A 20813-nucleotide genomic window follows, 5' to 3' on the forward strand; every position below is an offset into this window, starting at 1 on the left:
AGAGTTAAAGAGCAGAGGAGAATCTCCATCATAGCTGATTTTTTGGACCAGTAAGTCCCACCCAAATACTGCAGTTGACTCTGCACCTGAGCTGTGGTTGCAAAGCAGCTTTACTTAATATCCAGCACACACAAACATCTGCTACCTCTCTCATGAAGAAATTTAAATGATCAGAGGAGGCCAAATCGATGCTGCTCATGCACTCAGCTTTTGGGGAAAAGAAAGGCCTGGTTTGGGAGCCATACTTTGTGCACTGGAGCCAACCAATGTGGATCCTGGGTGGAGCTGCAAATGGGTGTTTGAAGGAAAAATGAGCTTTTGCAAACACTGTTTAACTAAGCTGAATGCATGACTTGCATTGAACACTGAGTGGACACTTTGTTCCAGCTGTGGTCCCATGTCCCTCCTTGATCCCCCAGTGGCAGGACTCTGCCTAGGTGGCCTCTGTCTGAGCAGGCTGGGAGGCTTGCTGTGCTCATCTGGAAAAAGAGATCCTGAAGGCTCCATCCCCACAGCAACATCACAAAGCAAAGACAGCTTTGCTTCCCAGTGCCTGCCAAGTCCTCCAGGCACTAGTATACTCCTGGTTCCAGAGGCCTGGCTGTTTAATTAAACCTTAGTCAAATATTAAATTACACCATTTGTAGAAATCTAATAAATGAATCTGCTTGGACCCTTGCTAAAACCAACAGTCTTCAGGGCACAGAGTGAGTGTGTGAAGCTTGCCACCCCAGGCAGGTGACGGAGGCAAATACAGCTGCTTCTGCTCTGACAGCACAGGCTGTGTAGAGTCATAGAATCCTTCAGGTTGGAAAAGACCTGCAAGATCATTGAGTCCAGCCGTCAACCTACTAGTGCCAAGCCCACCTCTAAACCACATCCCTGAGTGCCACATCTACATGTCTTTTAAATACCTCCAGGGATGGTGACTCTACCATTTCCCTGGGCAGCCTGTTCTGGTGCTTGACAACCCTTTCAGTGAAGAAATCTTTCCTATTAGCTAATATAAGCCTCCCCTGGCACAACTTGAGGCAATTTCCTCTTGTCCTGTTGCTTTTTACCTGGGGGAAGAGACCAATTCCCACCTCACTACAACCTCTTGTGGGCATTTTTCCCTAGAGGTGGCATTTGCAGCCCTCTGAGTGCCCTCCTGCTCTCCTGTCCTGCTTCACACTAATGCAAACCTGGAGGTGAAGTTGTAAGTTCAGTCGTGCTCTTCATGCATGAGTTGTACAAGGAAGGATATTTTCTGTAGACCATAGTGTCTTTCTCAGGTTCAGCTACATTGGTGAAGGAGCTGGGCATTTTGTAGGTGTCTGGCAGCCCACTGGTGACAGAAGGACCCAGAGGAACAACAGTCCCACCTAAACCAGCCCCTCAGTGGAGTTGTGCACTACAGAGCCAGCCTTGACGCTGCAGTGCATGTACAACAGTGGGTATAAAAGCAGATGTGCAATAATGACTTCCATTTATGCACTGTTCAGTTTCTCATTGCATCTCTTGGCTTGCTGAAGTCTTCCCTCATAGTCCAGCACTAACCACTCCTGCTGTTTTCCCACAGATGATTTCCCCAAGCCACAGATCATCATCCAGCCCGAGACCACAGTGGCAGTCCTTGGGAAGGACATCAGGTTCACCTGCCTGGCCGCCAGCAGCAGCAGCTCCCCCATGATGTTTGCCTGGAAGAAGGACAACGAGATGCTGCACAACGCCGAGATCGAGAACTTTGCCCACGTGCGGGCGAAGGACGGGGAGGTGATGGAGTGCACCACCATCCTGCACCTCCGGCACGTCACCTTCGCGCACGAGGGGCGGTACCAGTGCATCATCACCAACCACTTCGGCTCCACCTACTCCAACAAGGCCCGGCTCACTGTTAATGGTGAGTGGGAAGCTGCTTTCTCGTTCCTTTTCTCAGCCTGAGCTGGTACACGGTACAATTCCTTGGGACTCGTTTCTGGCGGGTGGTTATTCCTGAGGGTCTATTCCTGATGGTGGGGAGCTCTTAATCTCTTCACAGCAGCTGCCTGTAGCTCAGTGGATGGTGAGAAGTGCCCTGTGAGGAGCACAGACCAGGTTTGGGATGGCTGCCACCCAGCCAAGCACTTCAGCACATTCTTAACAGCTTTAGCTGCATCTCTTTGGCTGTTCAAGTAGAGTCTTTGCCCACTAAAATGGCCCAATGAAAAATAGCCAATGAAAATGAAAATACAAAAGGATACAAGGAAGAGGGATGTCGTGATTGGAAGTTCTCTGTAGGAAAGATAATAGCTTTTTTTTTCCAGGATAATCACCAAAGAAAATTAGTTTTGATCCCAGCTCTACTGATCTGAGCGGGGCTGGTCATGGTCTCTGCAGACAGGTGTGTTCTCTAGGAACACAGGGTTAGTCCTCAGCAGTTCAGAGATATCGTGCAGAAGCACAGTGCCCATGGGTAATTGTCACATTAATCCTCGCTCGAAAGGAAAACAGAACCGTGCAGGATATGGTGTTTTCCCCGTGGGATTGCTCATCCCTTTTCTTGTTTTCCTTTATGTCAGTGTTGCCCTCGTTTATCAAAACTCCCCACGACATCACGAGCCGGACGGGGACGACGGCGCGGCTGGAGTGCGCGGCAGAGGGACACCCCACGCCGCAGATCGCCTGGCAGAAGGACGGCGGCACCGACTTCCCCGCGGCCCGGGAGCGCCGCATGCACGTCATGCCCGACGACGACGTCTTCTTCATCACGGACGTGAAGATCGAGGACATGGGTGTCTACAGCTGCACGGCACAGAACTCTGCGGGCTCCGTGCTCGCCAACGCCACCCTGACCGTCCTGGGTAAGCCGGGGCCCCTGGCGCCCAAGTGGCCTGGAAGTGGGAGTTGGGAGAGATGGCTGTTCAAGTGCTCTGCCAGTTGCAGATACAGAAAAGAGACAGAGTCCGTGCTCTGTCTTATTTCATTCTTTTGCACTCTAGTTAACTAATGAAATTAATTAAGAGAAGGAGCAATAAAGTCACATTTCCTCTTGTGCCGAGGGAGCCCTTCCAACCAGCCTGTTTGCTGTTTGCAAAATCCTTCAAAAGGAAATCACCCTCCATCTCTCTTGTCCTACGAAATAATTTATGTCAACTGTTGACCCTTGTCCTCAGGGGTTCCTTTTTGGGAAGACTAACACCAACTGGTTATGGGAAATGAGGCCTCGGTTGTGGTTGTTGGATCTGTTGTGGTTGGCAGCTGCCATGCTCCTGGGCACGTGCCTGCCTCGTGCACTGCTATGTCTGCAGGAACATCAGGAATGTTGAGTGCGGTCTAATCTGTTGCTACACCGTCCCCAAGAACTAATTTCTGTGTTTGTTCTCCTGCAGAGACACCATCCTTGGTTCATCCCTTGGAAGATCATGTGGTGTCCGTGGGTGAGACCGTGGCTCTCCAGTGCAAAGCCACAGGGAGCCCCCCGCCCCGCATCACTTGGCTGAAAGGTGACCAGCCCCTGGTCGTGACAGAAAGGCACCACTTCACCTCTGGCAACCAGCTGCTGATTGTTAGGAATGTTGTCTTGGAGGATGCTGGGAAGTACACCTGTGAGATGTCCAACACCCTGGGGACGGAGCGCGCGCACAGCCACGTGAGCATCCTGCAGTCCCTGGGCTGCAGGAAGGACCGGACCACGGTGGGGATCATCACCATCGCTGTGGTGTGCAGCATCGTGCTCACCTCCCTGGTCTGGGTCTGCATCATCTACCAAACCAGGAAGAAGAGTGAAGAATACAGCGTCACCAACACAGGTAGTTCCAGTCTCCTGCTGAGGCTTCCTCTGACCTTTTGTGCTGTCGAATGTCCCGCTGAGGGTGAATCACCCGTCAGGGAGCCACACAACCACACTGGAGCAGCAGTTGTCTTATGTCCGTGGTTCTCTTGGCACACAGAGCTGGAACCAGCTTTCACTTGCTGCTGAAGCATGTTCAGAGCTGCATTTCTCCCCTTGGCTTTCTCTTCAGGAAGGTCTTTTCCACTTGGCAGTAGTTCCAGCCATTGCTTTGCAACTTTGATTTTGCATGACCATAAATGATAACTCTTGAGACAAGTCTGGATTATGTCCATGATGCTGAAAACCTGTCTAACTTCTTGGGAATTTGTATTTTCAAAGACTTCAATTTCAAAACTTGAAAAATTAGATTTTGAAGCTGGAATCCCTTTTTCCATGTTGGCTGTAAGAGCTGTTGTAGCCCTGCTGATGTGGGATATCTGTTACTTTTTAAGGGAAGAAGTAGTATTTATTTCTTCCTCCTGATATGAAGAAGGGATAATTTGGTGCTGAAATTATGTGTTGCAGTGGCAATAAAGTCTCCTGCTCTCAATATTATGCAGCCTCTGAACAGAACAGAAGTATGGAAGAACCAGCCTAAGACTTTCCCACCCTGCTGGGATTTGCAGCCTTCCTATATTATGCTTAGCTTTATATAGAGTATATATATTTATATAGAGTATAACAGGATTTTAAAGACATAGTCTAGGTAGGAAGTCTTGGATATGCTAACAGCAGTGTGATGTATCAATGGGATTCTTTTTTAACTACTTTTTTCAGTCCTGAAAATTTAGGGCTTTATGCCTGGTGTAATAGAGTTTCACTTGGTTTTGTGTGACAAGGGAAACTGAAATTGCCTTGTAGAAAATGGAGAAAGCCAAGGGGCTTAAGACTTACTTGCCTGCTTAAGTGAATCTATGACCCTGTTCTCCAGAATCCTTTTACTCCTAACTTCAGGAGACAGAGGATTTGAGTCAAAGAAGGGACTCTGATTTTCAGGGAAAAGGAAAGGATTTACTTGTCCTGAAGAAACAGTTCTACTCCACCTACCTTGTATTGACCATGCCAAATGCAAAGACTCCAAGTGCCTTTATCAGCTCTATCTCTCACAGCTTTTAAGCTTTTAAAAACCAGGAGTGGGGCTTCTGAAGGGAGAAGAGTACTTAGACAGCTCCATTTCCATGGCATCTACAGAAAACACCAGTTCTAGATCTGGTCCCAAATTTCTCTTGAAAACGTGATTTTATATGCCTCTGAAAATCTTACTGGGAACTGACATTTCTCTGCCCCCACTGCTCTAGATGAGACTATTGTGCCTCCAGACGTGCCGAGCTACTTGTCCTCCCAGGGGACTCTGTCGGAGCGGCAGGACGTGGCCATCAGAGTGGACACCCAGCAGCCCAACGGGCACATCGACAGCAACGGTGAGAAAGGGTTTAGCTGTTTCTTCTGCTGTGCTGTATCTGGACTTGAAATGGGGAGGTAGAAATTGCAGCCCAAAATACTTGTGAGTTATCTGAGAGATCTTCATAATGCAGTTCTCTGGCTCCTGCACTTATGCAGAGCAGGGATGTCTTTGACTTCACAGAGCTCTCCTCTCCCAGGAATAAGTGTTCCTGCAAGCAGGCTGCCTCAGAAACTGCTCAGTCAGGCCCTAAGGACTATTTTTTTGCTAATCTTGGATTAGTTTTTTGGCGTCAGGTTTACCCATAGTTAGGCTCTACTAGAAAATACATTAACATTGCCTGTCCCTGCCTTCAGGCTTAGAAATTAAATGTTGGGGTTTTACAGTATTTAAACACGTTAGGGAGGAGAAGTTAAGCGTTCTGAACTGAGATTCCCCTGAGATTGTACAGGATTTATTCTGTTAAACGTTATCTGAAAATTATCTGTTATCTCCACTGCTATTTTTTCTCCCTTCTACAGTAGAAATAAGACTAACAAGTCATTTCCCTGGGAGCAGATGGATGTACTCTTTAACCAGCTGGTTCGTTTGTTACAGGTATGTGTCAGACTGATGCTGGAAGGTGTCCAGATGTTGAAGCTCCCGCTGTAGGTTGCAGACAACCCAAGCTGTGTATCAGCTATAATAAAGACACTTGGAAAACTGAAGACATGGCTGATGGAATGCTTGTTCCAGATAAGACAGGTACAAAACCCATTAATCTGGGAAGGCATTTCGTGTTTGTATAGATCAGAAAGCCCTCCTAGTCAGGCAGAATGAACATGAGAAATTTTTACCTTCAGAGAAAAAAAAGCCCAGAATGATCCTCAGGTGCAAGCACAGTAAATTTACTTTTTTCTGCTTGCTTTGATCCTCTCTCAAGCTTGGATATTTGGAATTTGAGGAACCATCAGAAAGAGACAGACTAAAGCTCACGATCACCATTCCTTGCAACTGGCTGATGGGAATTCTGATTTGAAATATTCCTAAAATGTGAGAGCGCTTTCAAACTGAAGGTGTTAAATTTTTTCACACTCTTTGAAAGAGGCTGTCGACTTCAAAGCTCAGCCTCATTTTAATTTATTTATTTTCAAAATCTAAAGGTTGTTTTGGGCACTACACCTGCCTCTGCTCTTTGCCAATTTCTTGGGTGTTACGCTCGTACTTTTCTATTTTTAGGATGTGTTTTCTGTTCTCTTGCTGTATTGTAACAGCCACACAAAAAGAGCCAGTGAAACAAATTTTCTCTCCAGGAGAAACTGTAAAGTTTAATAACGGAAAGTTGTTGAGTGCACTAAGGAAATTAACTTTCGACATATAGCAACTCCTTCCTGCTTGCAACTGCTTTGATTTCAGCTCATCTGTTGTTCCCACTAACAGTAATAGCATATCTGAGATAACAATGTGAGATGATGGTGATCCCTGTAAAGGACCAGTACAAAAATGAGAAAGGTAAACTTGGTATTTTAAAGCAGGTAGAGGAAAGTTCCACTTTGCATTTCTACCCTGACTAGAAAGCTTGGGAAAGGAAATAAATGCACAAGGGTTTTTTTTTCTTAAAAAGTCACAAATTCTTTGAAGTAAAAAACCCCAACCAGCTAAGCCTATTAATTGAAACTACCTTTAGTGATGGTGGCTACAGAGTTCCGAAAAGCAGGTGTGTGGCAGCCCTGTGTAAAACCAGGAAGTGTCCATGTTACTTAGTGAGAGATTCCCACACCAAACTAAACAGAGCTGCCCTTTCCATCCACAAGTTGTGTGCTCCAGTGCTGACCACTTCCAGCTGCTCATCTTGGTTTGTTGCTGTTTTCCCTTCCTCCCCCAAAGGCTACGGGCTGCCCGTGGTGTGCACGGACTGCAGCAGCAGCACGGACAGCATGAACGTCCACATTTACCCCAGGGACTCCGAGTACTACCCCGAGAGCCTTAAGACTGTGGATAACCCCCATCCCAACACACTGAGCAGCAAGGAACGGAATAGGAAGAGGGCTGCAGGCACCAGCCTTCTTCATCCTCAGCCCTGCAACGGGATTGCCAGCGGCAAGAGGGTGGAAACAGACGGGACCCTCTACCCCAGCAACCATGACAGAATAAGGCCTGTGAGCTCGGCCAGCCCGCTGCTTGCAGACACACACGGTACGTGCTCCCCTGGGCTCGATTCTGCTCCTCACATGCACTGTCGGGGTTAGAGCAGAGCCCTGCGTGCTCCCATCAGCCTTTTTAACTGAGTCAGGGGTGTGAATGATAGCAGCGGGGTTGGTTTTATCTTAGAATAGAATTATAGAGTCATTAAGGCTGGAAAAGACCTCCAAGGTCATGGAGGATGAGTGCTGGCAGGCTGAGCATCAGCTAACCCCGCTGTCCTTTGGGTTTTTGCAGGCTCTTCACAGGCAGCAGCAAAGCCTTCAGAGCTTAACAACCTTAATTTGGTGAGAGCTTCACCAGCAGGAGGGTCATTAAAGCAACTGAATGTGCTTCCCGAGATGCCCCCAGCACTACTGGATCTGCAGAGTGCAGCAGAGGTGGAGCAGGTCCTGCTGCCCAGCGGAGCCCAGCCCTGTGACTCCGCTCACGAGCCGAAGCCACCGACCAGGTCACCGGACTGAGAGCACAGACTGACAGTGCAAATTAATACACTATTATTTTTTTTTTTAATTTTTTTTTTTTGCACAGAGTATATAGGCTACTTACTTCTACCTCGAATCTCGAAGTGATGACCTGTCAAAGGCAACTGACTGAGGTATGAGAAACAAGCTTGTATGGGGAACAAACTCCTGTTCGAGCGTCATCTGATTGTACATAGTTTAAAACTTCCCTGAGAAGTATGAAGTGTTCAAAAGTCAACTTGCATATGAAGCACATAAATGCAAGGGATTATTGTGTAAAGAGAAAAGTATTTGATACAATTGTACATAAGAGTTTTCATATATAAATATATATATATATCTTTTACAGAGGCTATTTTAATCTTTAGTGCATGGAAAACTGAGTGAAATTTTACAATTTTGGCAATATTGTTTTCAGTATCAGATTGCTGTTAAACTTTGTGAGAGAAATAATTCTGGTGCCTTAAATGCATAAACAGAACTTTAAAAAGCCAGACTATTCCAAAGGGACTGTCCTCTTTTCAATGGAAGATCCTTTACATCGAGTACACCTGTGCTGGGGCAATCCCAGGTACAGGTTGGGCAGAGAAGTGACCAAGAGCAGCCCTGTGGAGAGAGACTTGTATTGGTGGATGAGAGGCTGGACACGAGCCAGCCACGTGCATGTGCATGATTCTAAATATCAATTGGGTTACTTAGCGCAAATTTCCTTCCCCTTTGAAATTTATTGCACTTAACACATTTGAACAGAGATCTTCAACTGTTTCAAATGAAGTTTATAAGGAAAAAAAGCAATGGTCAATTACATAGCAACCTGATATTTTCCTGTTGCTGGAAGAACTTAAATTCCTTTATTTTTCAAAACTGCATAAAAATTAGTATTTGAACTGTGACTCTGTGAGATGTTAGAGTGGACCACACAAGAGGCACTAAAAAACTCAGCAACAGTGTGGAGCCCCAAAACAACCAGAGGAAAAGGCTGTCATGGCTAGGAAGCAGTCGTTACCAATATAAATAACTTGTGCAGTAAACCAGGGGTGGTCTCACACAGTGCACCTTTCAAAAACATCATCACAGAAGGTGTTACCTGCCACGTGAGCTGTCACAGCACTGATCACTACAACACTCACTCCCAGAGGATCCAGCTTTACCTGCGTGAGGTGCCTGTAATGATCCAGCCTTGCCCTGCTTAGAGGGAATAACCCGTGCCAGTATAATGCATATTAACACCCAAAAAATACATCTGTTCTGGAGGGGGTTGGAAACCATAGAGCTGTTTTGTCAACAAAACTAAATCGCACTCCTAAGGGGACAGCTGTACCATTAATTCATCCGATGCTTTTTTTCCCTGCAACACAATATTACACTTTGTAGTTGAACACCATTGGCCCCATCTGCAGCCAGACTCTGTATTATGAAAATATCACCTTCAAGTGAGTTATGCTGCCTCGTGTAGCAATTCTGGGCTAGTCAGAAATACACTCATTTAAAAGGAGAACCATGCATTTATGGTTGAATAGACTGTTAAATGGCAATGTCCCAAATATTTTTTATGTGGTCTTTTAAGTTCATCCATTAATGGGGGGGATAAAGAAATACCCACCTCAGTCAAACAGATCTTTGTCACTTCTGACTTCACTGTGACGCTTTTTATTTATCAAGGGGCTGCCTTCTGTTGGCGTCATTACCTGTGGATGGAGGACCCCCAGTTCTTTGTGATTTGAGTTCTGCTAATATAAGGTTGCTAAAACTCTGGTGATGACTACTTTGGGGGAAGGTTTATTAGGTTGGTTTGTTACTTTTTTCCTTAGGAGCAACTCAAATGCCAGTTCCACTGAGGGTGAGTCTGGTGGGAATCCACCTTTGCCAGGCCTGGGGCGCAAAACAAGCACCAGAGGCAAGGGCAGAAACACTTAATTTTCAGTTCAGATTTATCACTTAGGGACCTGCTTGAGTGCTGCCACACCTGTGGGCTTCCAGGGATGTAAGGTGCCCCTTGGTGTTATTAGAAACTGGTCCTGCCCAGCCTTACCTTGAGGGAAGGACCTCACCTCTGTGCCCAGCAGCTGCTGAGAGTGTCAGTGCAGAGCAGCAGCTGCCCCTGGATGAATCGAGGCGTAATTCAGCCAGTACCTGTCTGTACCAGTTCCTGACTATTGACACGTTTGCACTTTGAGACAGGTGGTGAATTATGTTGAGTGCCAAGTTTATTCAAAGCAAAGGAAATGGATGTTAGAAAATTATAAACCGAGCGTAGTTTTCCCTTTACTGAAGGGAAAAGTGCTCCAGAACCGACTCATGGAGCCAGGGACACAGGGAAGATGGGAATGATACAATGGATTCATTTTGCTGGCAGAAAAGTCATCACCATTGTGGATACAAAAGCATATTTGCCACGTTAACATTTGAAAATAATGTTTCTGAATAAAGTTAACTGCCTAATGTTATGACTTCCACTAAATATGTGAATTTGCTGCTTCTAAGAGGCAATGTGAAAGAGGAAGTATTACTTTTGTGTACAAAGTTATTTATTTATTAGAAAATTTGGTACAATGTTGTACATTGAAAAACATGTAAGATATTGAAGTGTCTAACAAATGGCATTGAAGTGTCTTTAATAAAGGTTCATTTATAATATTACAGCTGTTTTGTTGAGAGTGAGCTTTTGGGAGTTTCAGTTGAAAATGAAATAAAATTCTAATCCATTACTATACTCTTTACTGTCTTTCTCTGGTGAAAATGCAAACTAACTGCCAGTGTACCCACTCCTGAAATTGGATCATGAGATACTGTGGAACAGCGTGAGGCTCTGGCAGCCTGGTGTGTGGATGGGGTGGAATTTGGGGGCTGGATTGAAAGACAGAATAAAGAACTCATAAGAAATAGATTTCCAGTGTATCAGCTTGCTTTAGTATCTGGCAAATCCCCCTTATCTTGGCACTGAGAACAGAACAGATGGGGGGGTGTGAGTGTGTGTGTAAGTAAAAACAGGGCCAGGACAGCACCAGGCCCAGCTGCAGCTGTGAACACCTCTGGTGTTCCCAAACCCCAACCCCACCCTGGATGGAAATTCCAGCGGCAACTTTGGAGATAAGCCTGAATTCCTGCTTAAACTAAAAATCTCAATTCAGTTTCTGTATATTTAAAAAAAAATAATAAAAGTATTTCCTCCTCCAAATTATAACTTTGGGTATAAGGCAGGTTGTCTGAGACTACTTGAAGTCCCTTAACACAGGTAAGAGTTAATTTTTTTTAAAATGGAAAAGAAAGAGCCTTTAGGAGGCTGGTGCCTGGTCTGAGATTCACGTGTTATCCCGCTTTATTCCAGTAATGGGCTAAAATTAATTTTTTAAATTCTGCTAAACTTGAAAAAAAAACATTGCTAAAACTCGAGGCAAAGGGAAAAAACCCCACATTTTTAGGTCTGTTCCCCCCCTCCCCCCCTATAGTCCCGAAACTAAAAATGTCTTTTCCATAAGGATTAGAAAAATTGATACATACGGAACAGCCCTGGCCACCTGCTGGAGCTCTCACTTGCCTGGTACTGTTCCTGGGTACCTTTGGCCTTCCCACAGTGATCTGGGATGCGGAGCTGGTCCATCAGCACAGTAGAACAGGAAGCACTGGGGTTGCATCTCCTCCCACCATTAGGCTGGCTAAAACAATTTGGCTAGTTGTTTGGCTTATGTTGGGGTTTTTTGTAAATTAAAAAAAAAATAAATCCAGAATGGTGATGACAAAAACTGATTACGCAATGTTAAATAAAAACAACAAAAAATGCATCACGTGGACCCAACGACTTACTAAAGATGATTATTTACAGCACAAGTAATCAAATGCATCGACTGCACTGCTAACGCCTTCACCATGTTTAAAGAGCAAATATAAGTTAGATTTTTGAGACAGAGTAATAAATATTCTCCTTCCCCCAGCCCCTAAATTTGGCTCTGTTATATATATAGAACATCACAAAAGAGAGGCAACCTTCAAGTGGCAGGAACAGCTACACCGAGCCTTGGTAACGGGTAGCATTAACAACCAGCCAATATGGGACTTGGCTGAAATTCCCCATTTTAATTGAAGATTATTTTTAAGAATTAAGTCCTTTGTTGTGTATGTTTTACTTGTCTGCCAATTATTTTCTAAGGTTTTGGCCTCTAAAAAGTCATTACTATGTCATGGGATGACAGCCTTAGTCATGCTGGGCCAAGTCGCATGTGCTCCCTGGTCATGCACTAACCTGGTTTGGCATTTGTTCCTCCACCTACCTGTATATCATCCTCATGAGGCAAACAGTCTCAAATTCCAGCACTCCAGGGGAACACATCATCCCTGGCACCTCCGTGCTGGGATGACCAGGAGGGAGTGTGCACAGAGCAGGCAGGCAGTGGCACCAGGACAAGCCTGATGCCTGTCCTGCTCACCCAGCACGGCTCAGCCCACACATGCCAGCTCCCACCTGCTCGTCCCCTGTATGAGGAGCTTCCCGGCATCATGGCCAAGCCCAGAGCAAGGTGTGAGACACCACTGCCTGTCCCAGCCCCGTCACCCACCGCGCTGGCGCAGCCCAAGGAGGGGCCTTTTGGTGCTGCCCTTGGCTTTGTCCACCCAGAGAAACCCACACCAACACACTCCACAGCACCACTCAGCTAAGCTGCTGTAAATTTGGAGCTCCCAGCCCTGATGCTGGTAACGATTTTGAGTAATTCCAGTAAGGTCTTTTCACCGTGCTAGTCCCTGCACCATTTTGGCTGCTACACCTTCTGTTTCCTACATGAGAACCGCAGCAGAGTTTTGCTCTGCCTGCCAGCAGCCCCCTGAGAGCCCTCAGGATCCATCCATACACAGCAGGAGAACCCCCGTGTTCTCCCTGCCTTGCCTTCCCAGGCTTTCTCCTGGGCTTCAGCACTTGAACCTCCTGCTCCTTCAGCTGCTGAGGGATGAAGACCAAAAGAAGGCAGATCTCCATGTCTTTGCTCAAGCACAGCTGTAAAATAATACAAGCCTGTGCTTTTACTGGAGAAATGTGAGTCTGATTAATAAAGCTGCACTGGCTCCCACACAGGAATGCTTGCTGAGCACCTGTAGGTATAAACAGGAATATAAACTTCCACAAATACAGCTCAAATCAGAAACAAATGGATGATTGTCTTTTACAAAGAGCTCTCCCAACCCAGAATACTTTTGGTGCTGTTGGAGGGCAGCAAGGCTGTAACTCTATCAGCCCCTTCCCCTCCCCACATTATGAGGCAGGTGCCACTGAATGATGAAAACTTGCTTTATTTCAGCCTCCCAGCTTAGCCCCCGAGCTGGAGGTTTCCAAAACACTTTCCCTGCAGGAGTTCTAATAACGCCTTTCACGGCCACTGTAATTAGCTGTTTACCCCCCAAACATTACTTTTTTGGCACAACTCTCACAATGACCTCACTCACTTTCCATGCAGGAAAATTTCATGTTTGGGAAATTGGATTATTGGAGGATTTACTTTTCTCTAACAGTGAGAGTGGCTCTCAGCCTGCAGGACAGCTGCTGTGGCGGGAGGAAGGCTGTGCTCACGGCCCGACTCCTCCTCCGGCTTCTCCAGCTCCTCGGTGGCCACCGGCAGGACCGGCCGGGCTGGCTCAGAGCAGCAGCTGGCGAGTCTTCTCGTATGTCCCCAGGAAGATGAAGCCTCCCAGGCTGATGGCTGCCATCCGTGGGACAACACCTGCGAACAAGCTGAAGGTAAAGGAAAGGTGGCTTCAGGGGATGAGCCGGGAGCGGGTGTTGCTCGGCTGGCTTTGGAAAACAAAGCCAAGAAAAACTCTGTCTTGCTGATTTCTTAAATCCCACCCCACTGCTCCCTGAAGGAAGTCTGTCTGGACTTCCCTAACACAGGACTCCCAAGGCTTGTGATTTTTAACCCCTCTCCACACTCCTCAGGTGCAGAAGGAAAGGGCAGGAGGTCTTTATGGTGGGAGCTCAGACACATCCACATGAAGGGCTGCAGACAGATGGGAAGCGTCCCATCCTCTGCTGCCCCCATCCAGCCTGGGCAGAGGGATCTCCTCTCTCTGCCAGGGGCTTCTCCACTGCAGAGACAGCCCTGCTCGCTGCAGCAGCCCGCTCCCAGTAACACACAGGGGCCAGCCAGGATGGAGCAGGAATATTCAACCTGTGGTGCTTTCAGCTGCCACAATTTTTAGGTGCCTAATCCTAATAGTTCTTGGAAATTAACAGGAAACTCATGTGAAGCCAATTGCTTGAGACATCTAAGCTCCCCTTTCGTTCAACAATTTCAGGATAGGTCAGTGTATTCCCCCAGAGGATTACAGGCTTCCTCTGTGGCAAGCAAGGATGAAACATTAGGCTTGAATCCGTTTGGCATCCCCCCCACCTGGATGTATTGCCCTCAGTCTGGCTGAGCTCTGCAGGGACGCTGCCCTTGGCTTTTCCAAACACTGCATGGTCCCTGCCAGGAGCATGTCCACAGCAGGACAAGGTGTAATTCCTGGTGAGGCCTGACTGCTCAGGAGCTCCCTGCTCCCAGCCTGTGCCTGGCTACTCGTGCTGCACAGGGAAACCTCTGGCTGCAGGAACTCTGGCTGTAATGAGCTTTGCTAAGGAGCCTGGAGCACACAGGCAGATGGAAACATTTTATGGCTTTACTAGACAGCAATTGGGTCTATTACCATAATGACAGCTTTAAAACAGAGTAATTTGTACAAGGCATGTATGGACAGAGCACTGATAGGGCAAATCCTATGGAGCAGCATCGCTCCCAAAGCACACACCATCCCTCTCCTGCCGAATTAGGCGGCCTCATTACGGGAGCAGTGGCAGACATTCATTTCCAGAACAGCCCACTCGAGACACCTCCATTACACAAACAGGAGCTGATAACTGAGTTATCCAGAAGCTGCATCCCTGGCAACCCCCTACTACTAACCATCACTTCCAAGAATCCTGGCCCTGCTCCCTCCAGTTTCCCATTCCCACCTGTACCCGTGGCCTCTCCAATCCACACTTCCCCCCTGAGCTCCCTCCTGGGGGAGGGCAGAGCTGGACAGCTGCAGGGAGGTCCCAGATCTGGAGAGCTGAGCTCTGCCACACATCTGATCCAAACTGGTCCCCACTGGGCCATGCCTGCTCCCATCAGCAGATGAGATAAATTGGATTTATCTCTGCTAGCCCCATCAGAAACCGCTCTGGTGGGCGCAGGTCTGCTGTCTAGTTGTATTTGCTCTCTGTCTGCACAGATTTAACCTGGCACTCTGCCACTCCTCAACCCCTAACAGGAGACTAACAGAACCCCTGCAGTTACCCTCTGGATCATAGAATCATTTAGGTTGGAAAAGACCTCTAAGATCATCGAGTCCGACCATTAACCCACTGCCAAGCCCACCACTAAACCATGTCCTCAAGCACTACACCCACACGTTGTCTGAACACTTCCAGGGATGGTGAGTCCACCACTTCCCTGCAAAAGTGGATAAGGCACTGCAGGGCCTGGACACAGCACAACGGGGCTAGTGCTGAAAAAGGCACTGTGTGCTCAGCCACAAAACTCACGTATTACCCTCTGGACCAACGAGGTGGCCATGTTGAGAAAAACCACGGCTTTTCTCTGGCTAGAGCTTTGCACCAAGCTCACTCTGTGGGCAGCTTGTGTTTTGCACAGCAGCCAGCAGGATCTGGCTGTGGAGAGCAGTGTGGTTCACACCTGCCAGGCCCAGTCCATTCCAATAAGGAACCTCATCGGAGGACAGGACACCCGGTACAAGCTGTCAGCTCCATCTCCAGGTACACACAGGCTGGGACAACCCATCTCACCAGATTTATCACTCCAATAACCCTCATCTTTCTCACAAGTGAATTCCAAGCTTCACCCACAGCTTTCAAACACCTTCACCTCCTTGTGTGAAAAGCAGTCGGACAAGATGTAAACCCCCTTTCACGTGAATGGTTCAGCTACTCCGCTGGCAAGAGCGAAGAGGCACACGGATCCTCTCACCCCACCCCTATCCCACCTCCCCCTGCAGGCCTGGCTTTCCCTGGACAGAAAGGGATGTGAAATTTCTTGGCGTGAAGCAGAGGGATTTACTAGGTGCAGACCAGGAAGCTGAGCCCTGTGCTCTGGTTTTAATAAGGTGGCAATAAGCAATGCGTCTTTCTGCCCTCAGAATTCCTCCTCTTCAAGCACGAGATTTATTAGAGGAGCCATAAATCATGTCATGTTGCAACTGGCCAAAAAAGCCCGACATTTTTATTGTTTTTGATTAATAGATTTATAATTGGCAGCAGGCATGGCAGCCTCTACGTTTATTTTTCCCAAGACTTTCTTCCTTTTCCTCACAGCTGACGCAGCTTGGCCTCCTTTACATGTTACTTTTTCTCCAGATCACTTATTGTTTTGATTTCAACTGAATTGTGTTCCCTTTGGTCCTAGTCCACGGGTACTATCTTTAGGCAGAGTTTAATTTTGGGTTGTTTAGAAAAGGGCACTGCTGAAACACCCTGAAAAGAACACAAACATACATTTTTACTTTCTGCTGTTGGCTGGGGAATGGGGGAGGTTTCCCCAGCCAAATCCATGCCTCTTCACACCCCTCAGAGCTCAACTGCCATCAGCAAGCCTCACTTCTCCCACTCCCTTTCAAAACATGCCTTAAGAGTCCACCAAGCCATGCAGGACTCAAAACTCATCTACTGCCACATCACCTCATCACCTCAGAGAGGCAAACCTGAGACAACCCATCTCAGTGCTGCCGGGGGGCACAGCTGGACGCCTTCCTGGAATCGGTGTTCAGGAACTTCCTGCAATTTGTTTTGAATTATCTCCCACATGTGTAGAAAGAGGACTGAACTTTTATTAGCTGGGCAAGCAGAGATCAGATGTTCAGAGAAAGCTGTCCCCCACAGAGCAGTGATGTGCAGGATGCTTTGGGAACGGTTTACAAAGGTTAAAACAGCGCCCTGAGAGCATCGGCCACAGCGAGGGGGTTAAAAACCTATGAGAAATTACAGGGAAAAGCCCCAAGTAAAGCTTCCAAAAATCTCTCAATTTCTCTTCCAGGCCATGGGCAGGTGAGAGACAAGCCCTAGTGAAGGAAGCCCAGGCTAAACTCCATGGGCTGGAGAAGTTGTTTAAGACATATATTCACTATGAGTGGCGAACAACTGGTATGAGTCACGCCCCCAAAGAAGGCAAGGTGGCGTAAATGAAGCAGGTAAAAACCAATAATAATTTATAAGCCTGTGACACCTCAAAATGTTCTACAACGGCTAGCAGAGGAATCTGTGTTCCCACACCACTCCAAGGTCAGGAGAGCAATTCTCTTGTCTCAGACCTGAGCAAAGTGAGGCAGTTAAGAGACTGGACTGACATCAATCCAGACTTCCGCAGCATAAGAAATTGCCAGTAGGTGGAAAAGACTGTCCATAAGGGACACATGACTCCTATGCTGTCCTTTTCTGACATCTCAGGAGGGGGGATTCACACACCTCAAAAGGAAACTGTGGTCCTCAATGCCACAAGATATGCAAGCCTGAATTTAAATGGATACAAAACACAAACACTCACAAAGTCCATCATGGGTTGTTAACACAAAACTGCCCTCACCTCTGACACCTGGAGCTGGGCTTAGAGATTGTACCATGGATATACCCCCAATAATCCCTATTTCTGTGCTCTTCCCTGGACATTGCCCCCAGCCAGTGCTAGGGCCTGAGGGACTTGTTCTTAGCTACCTGCTCCCTGTCCAGGTGTACAGCAATCAAAATCTTTTCTCTTTGACAGAATTTAAATATAAGCAACCATCCCATCCTCTCCCATCCCCCGACACGATACAACACCCAAGGTGCAACATGTCCTTACCCTGACAGGCCTTGTGTCCTCCAGATGCCACCAAGGGCAGTCAAAACGTTCCCAGTGGCATTTCTGGAACCAGCCTGCACCACAAAGAGAGAGAGAGAGAGAGGGGGGGGGGAGAGAGAGAGAGAGAGAGGACACTGTTGGTAGAGATTTAGACCTTAATAAAAACACACTCTTAAAGCACCAACAAGTGACTTTGCAGCTCACTGCAGCAGGACAGCATCCTTGAGATTTTTTTAAAAAGCCCCAAAACCTGAGCAGTGCAGTGCATTGCATGTGAAAATTGCCTTAAGTGCAAACCAGAGGACAAACAGCAGAACTACAGATTCTGTAGTTATTAGATGTGTGATCTAGTTTGTGGAGATAACTAATATAAAGAAGCTGTCTGAATGGTCTCAAAACACCTCAAAGCACCCTCCCTCCCCTACCAATGTTACCTGGTTGCCCAGGACAGGGCACAGATAATTCAAACCTGGTTCTTACAGTTTTATCACCCACACTATTGGAAGACAAAGAATCTGCAGCAGATGCAGCCCAGCAATGACAGATACACCCAGCAACCCGGTGAGCACAGATGTGTGTGACATGGCTGGGGAGGTGCATGTTATCAACAAGTTACACCCCCATACTGAGAGACATGAGCAACAGGGTGAAAACCACCCCTACAGCCTCCAGGATGCCTGTCCTTTGCCAACACAACAGCTCTTTTCAGGGTAGAGGAAGGCTTTAGGAATATCCACCTGCTCGAGGCTTTTAGCTATGTAGCTGTCAGCTCTGCTCTGGGTCAGTGAGATGATGATGGGAACATCAGACCCACTATCAATTTATAAACTTATTAAACTTACTGATCTTATAAGCAATCTTCCTTTTGCTCTGGTGGCAGATGCAGGCCATCACAATCGCTATGGCTTAAAATTTTAGGACAGAAAATCCAGTGCCAAGCCCTCCTCAGAAAAGACACACACACACACTCTGAAGCCCAACAGTTATCAAAACAACGGAGGAATAAATCCCTGATGGGCAGTTTAACTTTGGGTGTCTGACTCTGCAAGGATTTTCTCCTGAAGACACTGCATGAGACTCTGGTCAAGCCCAAGCCTTGTTTCAGACAAGCCCATTGGGAAAGGACCAGAGGAGCAATTCAAGGAAAGGAACACAACAATTTCATAAGTTCTGCATGCAGTGCCTGTTCACATCTAATCCTGCTTTCGGGGACAAGACCAGAAACGATTATTAATAGGTGCTGGATTTCATTCTGTAACGACCCTACAGAAAGCCTGGAACTACCAGGCCAGTCACCTGTGTGTCTGCTGGACTCCTTCACTCTTACCTTTGCCAACATAATTCTCGTCTTCGCTACGTCGAGAGGTGTGGTGACTACAGCTGCGAATCCACCTGAGAAAATTAAAATACCAAACACAAGTGAGACATTGTTGGGTGGATATGAATGCCACACTGCCTATAATTCCCAGGGCTGTGGTCAACAGTGCTCTGTTATTAATGCCTACAGCATTTTCCCCCCTGTCAGAGCCCAGGTACGTTTGTTGAGGGTCTGCACACAGAGTGTTTTGTTATCGTGTGTTGACTTAAGAAAACGGCTCTATACTAGTTAACTGTAGATCCAAACATCCCCCAGGGAGACTACTGTCCTTTTGTTTTGGACTCTACATGTATGAACACATGAAGGTTGTAATGATAACGGATTCCAGTTCTAACATCTACAGCAAACCTGAAAGGAAGAATCTGCTTATTCATTTGCAGAGAAGGGAAAATAAACCAGTCCCACTGTGTTCGGCCTCAAGAATTAAAACCTGACCAATCAAATGCTACAAAGATAAAAAGATGCTCTGCATCTGAAACACACAAGTTTCAGGGGCAAAGCTAACCACTAGATACAGATAGACTGGATCTGGACTGTTAGACCTGGGACTCTGTTTGAAGGAAAAAAGACAAGCCAGTGTTTGGGATGGAGCTCATCTCCAGCAAATGAAATCAGCTCCACTTCGGATAACAACAACGTGAAGCTGCCCAAAGGTCTTAGAAAATTGTTAGAAGTCTGCTGCCACAAGTGCCATCTTCCCCTCAGGGGCATTTTTATTCTCTCTAATCACTCCCAAACTTCACCCTTGGAGCTCATTACTTACACTTGCCGCAGCCAGCTCAGCTGTGATTTTCCTCCTGAAAGCCAGAAATCCAGCTTATCCATCCACGTCTCACCCACAAACGTGTGTGTCTGGCTCCACATTCTAACCCTGTGGCTACAGCCTGGCCTCTTGTGCTATCTAGGGAGCAGCTTTGCTGTTTTTTCTCCCAGGATTTCATTCCCTTTGCCTTATTTCCCCATCCTAAAATTAACTATAATCTCTCCTCCTCTGTTCACAATATTTCAAGTAAGTAATTCATGCTGAGGAAGAGCCAAAGTGAAGGAAACTTCTGAAATGCAGGAGCAGCAGTAAGTGAAGAATGAAAGGGGAAGAAAGGGTGGGGAGAGAAAAGAGAGACTTTTTCTTCTTCCTCCTGTTTTTTTTTTCTCTAGAGCTTGTATAAATCCTGTATCTGCTACAGCAGGGAACAAAATGACTCCAAAGACTGAAGCCTACACAGTACCCAGGGAATAAGCTAAAAATAATCTATTTTCTGTTCCAAGTTTTAAGGAATGTTCAAAAAATTGATTTCTTTCTTCTTGGGATGGGAGAGGGGAAAAAGCATTTCTTCCAAAACGTGTAAAGTAATGAAAAAATCCATTTTCCCTGCTGGCTCGTGTTCTTACCTGCATCTCTCTCTCTCCATCACCTTAGCTTGAACATATTAAACCCCTGTTTTATGACAGAGGAGGCTGAGCCAGCTGGCACCCTTCTTGACTTCTTACAGTTAATTAAGGAATGTCCCATGACAGTTCAGGAGATGCAGTAAGGCACATGTGCAGTGCCCTGGATCTCAAACAAGAATAGCAGGAAAGCTGAGTTAGTGAAGAGCCCAAAATGCCTGGTTTGGGAGCAGCTTCCGCTCCCGTAAGGTCGGCCCATGTGGTTCGCTCTGCCGGAACCTTTCCAGCAGTGGTACCTCACTGAAAAGCAGAAAAATGGGTTGTACTCAAGAAGTCAAAGCAGAAACTGTGA

At 46.9% G+C, this 20813-nt stretch overlaps 2 protein-coding genes across 3 annotated transcripts in view; one reads left to right on the forward strand and one right to left on the reverse strand.

Moving 5' to 3' along the window:
* Positions 1 to 10555, forward strand: part of LRIG1 (leucine rich repeats and immunoglobulin like domains 1) — a 93224-nt gene extending 82669 nt beyond the window's left edge. The window contains exons 13-19 of the mRNA XM_027722955.2: positions 1562 to 1882; positions 2541 to 2822; positions 3351 to 3770; positions 5092 to 5214; positions 5793 to 5939; positions 7062 to 7370; positions 7614 to 10555. Coding sequence (XP_027578756.2) covers positions 1562 to 1882; positions 2541 to 2822; positions 3351 to 3770; positions 5092 to 5214; positions 5793 to 5939; positions 7062 to 7370; positions 7614 to 7840 — 1829 coding nt within the window. The 3' untranslated portion in view covers positions 7841 to 10555. The remainder of the gene's footprint in view (positions 1 to 1561; positions 1883 to 2540; positions 2823 to 3350; positions 3771 to 5091; positions 5215 to 5792; positions 5940 to 7061; positions 7371 to 7613) is intronic.
* A 2549-nt stretch (positions 10556 to 13104) lies between these two features.
* SLC25A26 (solute carrier family 25 member 26) overlaps positions 13105 to 20813 on the reverse strand; it is an 86254-nt gene continuing 78545 nt past the window's right edge. For both annotated transcript variants that reach the window (XM_027722957.2, XM_027722956.2), the window contains 3 exons: positions 19025 to 19089; positions 17698 to 17771; positions 13105 to 13559 (listed from right to left, as the gene is read on the reverse strand). In XM_027722957.2, the coding sequence (XP_027578758.1) occupies positions 13463 to 13559; positions 17698 to 17771; positions 19025 to 19089 (236 nt within the window). In that variant the 3' untranslated portion in view covers positions 13105 to 13462. The remainder of the gene's footprint in view (positions 13560 to 17697; positions 17772 to 19024; positions 19090 to 20813) is intronic.

The sequence above is a fragment of the Pipra filicauda genome, unplaced genomic scaffold (assembly GCF_003945595.2).
Source record: "Pipra filicauda isolate LSUMZ 115617 unplaced genomic scaffold, ASM394559v2 scaffold63_size3267554_pilon, whole genome shotgun sequence".
Taxonomy (NCBI): domain Eukaryota; kingdom Metazoa; phylum Chordata; class Aves; order Passeriformes; family Pipridae; genus Pipra; species Pipra filicauda.